This window comes from Echinops telfairi, unplaced genomic scaffold (genome assembly GCF_000313985.2).
Source record: "Echinops telfairi isolate 266 unplaced genomic scaffold, ASM31398v2 ScPeMD7_18;HRSCAF=68, whole genome shotgun sequence".
Classification (NCBI taxonomy): domain Eukaryota; kingdom Metazoa; phylum Chordata; class Mammalia; order Afrosoricida; family Tenrecidae; genus Echinops; species Echinops telfairi.
In genome coordinates this window covers 38,452,281-38,461,384 of record NW_022103915.1, presented here as the reverse complement: position 1 = coordinate 38,461,384, position 9,104 = coordinate 38,452,281, and the positions used below count along the sequence as shown (strand labels likewise).

At 45.2% G+C, this 9,104-nt stretch overlaps 1 protein-coding gene across 1 annotated transcript in view; it reads right to left on the bottom strand.

Annotated features, from left to right (window-relative positions):
• Nucleotides 1-559: 559 nt before the first annotated feature.
• The window catches only part of ATP6V1D (ATPase H+ transporting V1 subunit D), an 18,513-nt gene continuing 9,968 nt past the window's right edge, over nt 560-9,104 (bottom strand). The window contains exons 4-9 of the mRNA XM_004698661.2: nt 7,036-7,103; nt 6,675-6,719; nt 5,720-5,823; nt 5,118-5,184; nt 3,842-3,920; nt 560-2,987 (exon numbers count right to left, since the gene is read on the bottom strand). Coding sequence (XP_004698718.1) covers nt 2,846-2,987; nt 3,842-3,920; nt 5,118-5,184; nt 5,720-5,823; nt 6,675-6,719; nt 7,036-7,103 — 505 coding nt within the window. The 3' untranslated portion in view covers nt 560-2,845. The remainder of the gene's footprint in view (nt 2,988-3,841; nt 3,921-5,117; nt 5,185-5,719; nt 5,824-6,674; nt 6,720-7,035; nt 7,104-9,104) is intronic.

Below are 9,104 nucleotides of genomic sequence, written 5' to 3'. Positions count from 1 at the left end.
GACAGGATCAAACTGCCCCTTTTGAATTTCTGAAACTGTGTTTATCGGAGTAGAAAGCCCTAGCTTCCTCCCGCTCTGCGGGTGGTTTTGACCGGCCAACCTTTCAGATCCCAGCCCAACATGTAACCACTACAGCACCAGGGCTCCATTTGCAGAACCAAAAGATTACCTGAGTAGAACACAAACCCAGATTAAATTGTTCCTAACTTGAGGTAGTGCCTTCAAGTAGAGGGGAAAGCAGGCCCTTGACAAGATGGACTGACACGGTGGCTGCAGCATGGGCTCAAGAGTTAGAATGGTGAGGACGCTGCAGGACCAGGCGGTGTTTTGTTCTGTCGTACAGAGGGTCGCTGTGCCTTAGCAACGACCCAAGGGCACCTAACAACTACTACAGGCGACAGTGTGGGAGGACACCTGTCTAAAAGCTGTCAGTCCTCTTTCCAACTGCTTAAACACAAATGGACATGAACTGGGTAGCTCTAGGGCAAATGTCGTTTCTATCAGCATGGGATCTGAAGACACTAAGGATACAGAGTCGGTACACATCAGAGAGCTACAGTGGAATTTATAAACTTTTGAAGTCCATATATATTTATTTCATCATGTTTTCTCTTTATTCTGTTATGCCAGTGTAGCTCTCAAAGGAGGCAAATCATCAACCAACCAAAACAACACTTACTACCCCAGTCCAACCATGGATGTTTCTTCCCCACTCTCACCCCCACTGACCAGATCACTTCCACTATTTTCACCTGATTCTTAACAGTACATATAAAATCTTGATTTGTAGGTATTTTAACCAGTCAGAAAAAAATGCCACAGGAGGAATTGAAGGTGCTTTTTGGCATAGTGTTTTCAGTACTGAGAACATGACATATGCAGTGTCACTCATCTATATGTGAGGATTCCTGAAATCAAATATGCACAAGAAGGAACTGTGGAATTTACATAAACCAGCAAATCATCTAGTTCCCTGGTCCTGCCCTCTAATCTCTGCCACGCTCCTAGAAAAGCTGTGCTTAAGCACCAAAACACTGACGCAGTGGGCTGGAATCCCAGCTGTTTGATCTGCCAGAGCCTCCCTCTCCTCATCTACAGCACGGAAATGGCATTTCCGCCCTTATTTGGGGGCGGGAGGATTCTACGTCAGACAGTTCAATCTTATTTCCATGACTTAGGAACTTGGTTACTGTGCTTTCCTAATCACTATTAAATCCATACTGAGCCTGATTTTATAATGTGAATACCAAGGGGATTCTTAAAAATCAACTCCCTCGTGATCAGTGCTGATCTTACCTTTAAATACTCAAGACTTTAAATAGAGGTAGGAAGTTAAGACTGCCTGAAATCTTAGATTTGACACTTGGAGCTTTGTGACCAAGAAGCCCTGGTTGCATAGTGGGTTAGGGATTGAGCTGATAACCAGAAGGTTAGCGGTTCAAACTCAAGGCTGGCTGTTCCCTTACAGATTTAGTCTCAAAGACCCACACGACTCTGTCAGAAGAGTACAATGAGGTTTTTGGTTTGGAGGGAGCTTTTTGACTAAAGACCAACCATATTTAAGTTCCCTATATCTCAAATTTTTCCCTTATGAAATAGAGAATTAAAATAGCATAGTAATGAGGTGATATACGCAATGCCTTAAAATAAGACCAGTACATACCTTGTAATTTTATAAAATCAAATAAATGTTTTAAATGTTTCCTAAATTATTTAGAACTTTAAAAAACCAAGGCTGTGCCATCAGTTAATTCCAGTATTAGACTAGTGCCACTTTCATTAACTTAAAAACGGCCGGTCAGGCCAAGAATGTCTAGAATAGTAGGCAGCCAAGACTGAGCTCACATCAAACCAAACAGCACCAAGGACCTGCGTGAACAGTGAGGAGCCTTACACTCTTGAGACTGGGGAAGAAATGGGGTCATGGAGCCTGCCACTCATCAGCAACCTCTCCCCTTCCTTGCCACGGAGTAATCCTGATCCCGTGGACAGACCGGCCCCTTTGGTTTTCCAGGGCTGAAGTGTCCTTTCTCCTGAGGAGCAGCTAGTGGGTTCAAACTGCTGACGCTGCTATGAGCAGCCAATGGGTAACCCACTGTGCCACCACCAGGGCCCTCAGCTTTCTAATGAGACCCCCGAGGCAGCATGGTAAGGCTGCTCGCAAAGCAAGGGCGTCTGGAGGGGAGCTGGCAGGTTCCAGGCTCTCGTCCAGGTCTCAGCTCTGGACGGCGATACCGCTGCAATCTGAGCCCGAGGACAAGACTACTGTTAGCAATTCATGACGAGGAACAACTTATGTTTAAATTACTTTACTCTGCTTACACCATCTTCACATTGAAATCGACAACTGCTCCCACGACAGACAGACAGACAGACAGACAGACCTGTCATGCAAGGAGAAAGATGTGAAGGTATTCAGAAAAGCTGGAGCCAGGCCACAGTCACACAGGGAGCACTACAGGGATCCCAGACACCAGGCCTGGGGCTGCGAGCAGCTGTGAAGGTGGACGGGACTAGCTGACCTGCACGTCATGCAGGCCTGAGACCAATGGTATTTCCCAACGTGTCATTTCCTAGTATGCACGGCAAGCAGGCCACTAGCAGATGGAAATGGAGCAGGTGATGCTTTTATGCGGTAAAACGACCAGTTCCTTGGCAGGTTCTACAAATCTCCAACACCATGACTGAATTGTGATGCTGGAGAAGTAACCCCATGAAATTCCCATTCAGGGAACTTTTACAACCAGTGAGATTTTGGGGCTTCAAAACAAAACAAAAACCCCCACACATACCAGAAGCACACAGCATGAACTACAATGGAGCCAGCACGGGGACTTCAGAAAGCTTATTCAAAGAGAAGATCCTCGTCCCTCTCTTCAGCCAGAAGGTTAGCAGGCTCCACCACTTCCCCAGCTGCTCGCCGCTGCTCCAGGTCCTTCTCAGATTTTTCTTTGAGAATCTTTTTCTTCTCCTGAATCTTCTTTAACCTGTGAGAGGGGAGGGTTTTCTGAGGCCGTGTGCCAGGGTTTCCTTCCTGCTTTGTAACAAAGCCACTAAACACCCACAAACTAGAACAAAATGTTACCTCTCGATTTTAGCTGGAGAAATTGTAATCAAATTAAAAATAGGTAGAATGCATCTCATATTTTAAGCTAATAACTAATTTCTAAAACTCATTCCAAGCTAAATGAGTTCTGAGATCTATTTTCTAATGGACCAGATCTTGAGCACCCAGACATTTATGAAAACGTTGGCTCGCTCGTCTAACAAATCTGAGAGGCATTACAGGACAAGAGCGAAGTCGGATCGTGAATATGATCAGTCAAAGCTGCTCTTCAAGGTCCACAAGTGTCCCAGCTCCTAACTACTCTGCCTTCACCTATCTCCCACTGCCGGGAGCCTAGCACACTGACCCGAACCACCTACTGACGCTAAATGATTTACTCTCAAGGGCTATGCTAATTGTATTATGGTAGAGACCATGACTTAATACAATTACGTAATGTCCTAAGTACTTTAGTATTTTCTTTTGGAACATACTCAACATGCAATACATATATGGCTGGCTGATTCCTCAGTTCTATCCCTCTGCTCATATGTACGAGACAACCAATTGACATTTGTTTCACTTCAAAGACTAATCAAGTTCACTGGCATCTTTGGGAGATACTAGGTTTTAGGCATGTGTGTAAGTTAACATTTGTCTCCCAGCCTTTGGCTTCTGATTTATTAGAATAAAATGCTTGTGCAATTCCCAACAACACACAATCACTAGATGCTTGGCAACATTTTTGTAACCTGGGGAACAAAAAGTGAACAGGAACTGCCAATCCTTACACACCTGTAGAACTCCTCTCGCTCCCGCTCATCCAGTTCTGTGATGATGTAAGACAGGGTTCTTTCAATCCGGGGAATGATGACTGAAATGTAACAAGCAAACATACGTGAGAACTTCAAAATCTCCCCCAAATTCTAGTGCTCACTGGTAAGATGTTACCTTTTTTCCCCCCAAGATGTAAAATTGATGCGTAATAATATAAGAAGCTATTAAAACATGCACCAAGCCAAACTCACTCCCACTGAGTCAATGCCGACTCACAGCAACCCTATAGGACAGGACAGACAAGCCCCTGTGAGTTTTCAAGACGACTTAAGGGAGCGAAAAAAAGAGCCACCAAAAATGTAACGATCCAACCATTCAAAAGTAACCATTGTAAATATTTTGATAGATGTCTTTCTAATGTTTTGTATTTTGGGACTGCATATGGGACCACAATAAATACTGAATATGTGGACAATAAATGACTAACATTGAGCCAGAGGCTACTTTAAATGAGGGTCAGCAGAGACTGAAAAAGTCCAACAGGGACTGCAACGTGGAGGGTCGTGTCACTCGTCAGGCCCTGCTTCCAGAATGTGGCTTCTTGAAGGGTGGACACTGGTTTGCTAAGTACAAGGCACCAGTAACCAGGCAAGAAATAAGTTCTGCGTTTCTAAAAATATTAGATAGCTTCCTTTTGAACATTAATAGAACCTCAAGTAAAATCATCTCTTTACCGTTCAGATGCTAGTCCTTTTGTACTTTAAAACTGATGTTTCTTGGTGAAAATTGAGCAAAAAGTATGGTCAACACAGAAAAATCACACACACACATATATATAAGTCATACTTTACACTAACAAGAAAAATGAAAAAGTGGATCAAAATGAGAACACTTATTTTTAGAAATCAAGAACTGAACAAGTACAGGGCATAAAGCCTAAAAGGGAGTGATTCAATGCTAGTGACATTTCAATTGTATCACCCAGGCACTGGGAAGCACTGAGAGGAGCCTGGCTGACGAGGGGAAGGAGGGCCTGTTTGAAGTACAGTTTGCACCCTTCACTAACTACGTGAACAGCCAGAAGTGAGACCCCATTTTGAATTCACCAGTCCTGAACTCTCCCAATCACACATCTACCAAAGCACTTAATAGCACCATCTTGTTCCACTGACACACCTCTCTTCCCACTGTGGGCAGGAACAATATCTTACGTGCCTGTTAACGTCCAGTGTTCTCAGTACAGTGCCTGACGCCTAGTGCGTGGCATGGATAGGAACAGGCAGTTGGTACTCACCATGTTCAATGGCATTTACACGCCTGTTGGTTATCTTGATAGCTTCATCCAAAGTAACAAAGGACGTCTAGATCAGAGAACACATTGCTAGGGTCAGAGCAAGGTCTTCCTCACCGTGCCCCATTTACCTGTCTCCACTAGACTGCACATGGAGACACACTTGGGGACAAGACTACTGCTAAATATGCTTAAAGACCAGGAGATTCCTGTAGGATTTCTATAGACCCTACAATATCGCCAAGCTAATATAACTTCTATCCTGCAGATGAATAAGGATAAAGATATAAAATAACCAGAGGAGAGAATTATGAACTAAGAGGTCTCCACTGACTAATGACAAAAGGAAAAGGAAATGACCTTCGTGTCTAAAACCATGTTGCATTTGTCCTGATGTCTCCTAGTGACTTGCTTTCTTCACTTAGCAAAATTACACCCAATGTTGTTCATAACAGAGAAAAGGAGCCACCATTTCACAGGAGAGCTCTCAAGCCTGTGCGCCTGGGCTCACCCCAAGTTAGGCTCACTGACGCTGAATGCTGACTGAGACCCCTCTGCCGATGAGAAAGAAGCCGCAGGAGTCCTCTGGCTCTGCTGCTGCTCACCTGCAGTGAAGCCAGTTCCACCAGGAGCTCCACTGCTTTGGCATAATTCCTCTTTAATTTAGCCAACTGTTCTCCACCTCTGGCTAAACCAGTCAGTTCATAACCTGAAAAAGCCAGTCAGACAACATTTGTAGTTACAGAAAATAAACAATCTTCTCTGTGAAGTCCCCCAAATGATGGTTCCTACAACTACTAAACATGGAAAGATAAATGCGGAGCCGAGGTAAACACAAACATGAGGTGCCCACCTCACTCCCCAATCAATCGTTGCAGAGCCAAAGGCTGGGTGAAGTTTTCCACCAAGGTTCTGTTCTAAATATGCCCACTGGAAAAGCTTCTGGCCCAACTTATATGACACTGGCTTGCTTGATTAATCAATGTCCCATGAGCCCTCTGTCAACCACATGGCCTGCCGAGCCGCAGTACAGTGATGCTGTTACCAGGTGATACTTGGGAACACTTGGCTGCCTTATTCCAGCTGAATTTGTTACTCTATGATTTAATCCAATGGGCAATGAGTGCAAAAAAGGTGGGGGAGGGAGCTTTCAAATTAGGAATAGATGAGACAATTATAAAAAATTAGGAAGAAGCAATCAAAATCTAGAAAGATTCAGTATTCGAAAACATGATGCTGTCTGAGTCCTATAAAAACTACAGCCAGCAAGTCAATTCTGACTCGGCAACCCTCCAGGCCAGAGTTGGGCCGCTCCCTCGGGCTTCAGGGGCTATAAATCTTCACGGAAGCCTCACCATGTCTCACTGACTCCTGTGGTTTGGAACCACAGACCTTGGGGTTAGCTTATGCCATAGCATCACCAGGGCCCCAGCTAAGATCCTGTAATATGTTCAAAGACCCCGGTTGGAATTACCCACAGTGAATTCTAGAGTGCAGGAGTCTATTGGGTGGGTCCACACTCAAAAGGCCCTGGCTTCACAAAAAAAGTTCCACACTTACTGTCAGTTCCTTCGTGGTAATGTTCAAACACTGGTAGAGTAACACCTGTTACACAGAAAAACACACGGGGGGGTCACTGTTTCTTAATGCTTCCACTAGTCATTTGTCATCAACTACTCAAAGGCCGAGAGATCTCCTGGAAGTGTAACTGCTCTCGATGAATGAGTTTGGATTTTAATGCTCGTTTCGAGTCAAAAGTCCTATCATCCTGAGTGAAAACAGTCCCAGTTACTAGAGTGGCTTTAACATGCAAAACCCATCAAGTTGCTCTAAGGAGAAAGCTAGGCCTGGTTACATAAAGAGGTGAGTTTTTAAATGCCCCCCTCTCTAACCCACGGTTTCTACAGGGTGGAAAAGTTACCTGCTACGTTATCTTTCTTTGCGCGGATCTTCACTTGGGCTTTATTCACGTTTTGGATAACGGTCGTGCTGCAGCAAGAGAAAAAGCCTTTGTTCAGTTGTGCTTCTAAAATGAGAATCCAACCTACAGGGGGCCACTGGATACTTTGAACATTAAATAAAATCCGAGTAAGATGTCACCATTAATGAAGCTTTGATAACTGCATTTCCCAGGAAAGTGGAGAAATCTCTGCTGCCAGAGGAGGGCCTCCGAGAGCAGAAAACGGAGCCGACTGACCAGACTAACACCACGGGACAGGGCAGTCTCAACGGTTGCTACGGCTGTAGCCTTTACAGGCCTGACGGTCACTCTTTCTCCAGTGGGGCAGCTGCTGGGTTTGAAGCAGACTCGTCTTCAGTTAGCAGCTGGGTGATTAACTATCACGCCACCCATGGTCCGAAGTCAGCGTATGAGCCACACCGAAGCAGTGAAGCCTGGTGCTGAAAGTGCACACACGGGGAGGTTGCAGGGATACCTGGACACGGGAGGGGTGACTTTGAGGGTTGTTCCTTCATGTGATTTGGAGAGAGCGGAGCTTCCTTCTAGGTTTGTTTTTCAACCAGTTAAACAGGAGTTAACTTCTTTTATTCAGGAACCTATCTAACTTCCCTCAACCCAGCCTGTTACCAGGGAACGTGTTTTCTCCACAACTACCCTGAACCACATTCAAACAGCACGTAAACAGTATTGATCCCTTTCTTCTGCTGGGGGTAAAAGTTATTTATCTTACCACCTTTGACGAACAATTGAAGCCTATTACCTCAAAGGGCAGTGCGTCCTCAGAGGCCAAGATCTGCCTGACCATTAAAGCTCCTGGACAGTACAAACTAAGAATGGAAGCAGAGTACATACTTAAAAGCACTGGTCTGTAACTGAAAGGCTGGAGGTTCAAGTCCACCAAGAGACCTCACAGGGAAGACCTGGCTATCTCTTCCTAAGAGATCAGCCAATGTCAACTGTAAGGAATACAGTTCTACCCCAGCACAAACAGGGTCACCCTGAGTTGGCATCAACTCATCAACGGGGACACTGAGGGTGTGCTGGCTTAGGGAGCACTGCGTGTGGTGCCGCAATGATCTGGAAAAGGTGAGCGTAAATGGCTGCACAACTTGAAGGCTACAATCATTGTTACTGAATTGTACATGCAGAAATTGTCAAGGTGGCTTATATTTTGTATGTGTGCTTTTACACCCCCCACTCCACCTTGTACCAAAACTGAAACCAAAACCCCCCAGCGGTATCGTGTCACTGCGAAGAGAAGACGAAAGTCATGCCCCTAACGAACCCTGTGACTTTAGGATGGCAACTCACTTAACCCGAGATTAATGTTTGCCTTGTCCACTACATATGGTTGCTCTGAAACTCACATCTGTACATTGGCCCCAGGTCTTCATAAAGCTGTTGTATGCTGAAACCCATCTGCAGTGCACACAGCTGTGATCAGCACCAGGACCGTGGAGTGGACTTGACTCCCAGCACCCTCGTGCTGCACAGCAGGACTGTGCGGCCCAGGTTTCCTGACTGACGATTCAGCAGCAGATGGCCAGGCCTTTCTGCTGAGGTGCCGCTGTGGGGTTCTGAGCCACTACTCATTTGGTTGGTACTGAGGGATAACCATTCGTGCCACCCAGGGACTCCCACTGATAGGACAAAAGGCATAAAGTCAGTGCCTTTTAAAGAGTCAACTCTGTTCTTAGAAATTTATCCTAAAGAATGAGCTCCACAGAAACCAAGATAAGGGACTTCCGGGAAAATGGCGACTGAAGTGACACATACCGGAGGGACTCCAGAATCCAGCCCAGAAATAAATCATCAGCACACAGACAACTCATCTTTGATAAGGGCCCCAAAAATATCCAATGGGAAGCAGATGCCCTCTAACAAGTGGTGCTGGAAAAAAATGGATATTTGCCTGCAGAAAAATAAGCAAGACCCTTATCTCACTCCATGCACAAGAATAAACACAAGGTGGATCACAGACCTTGAAGTTAAACCCCAAGTGATTAGGGCCATCAATGAGGGAATTGGGA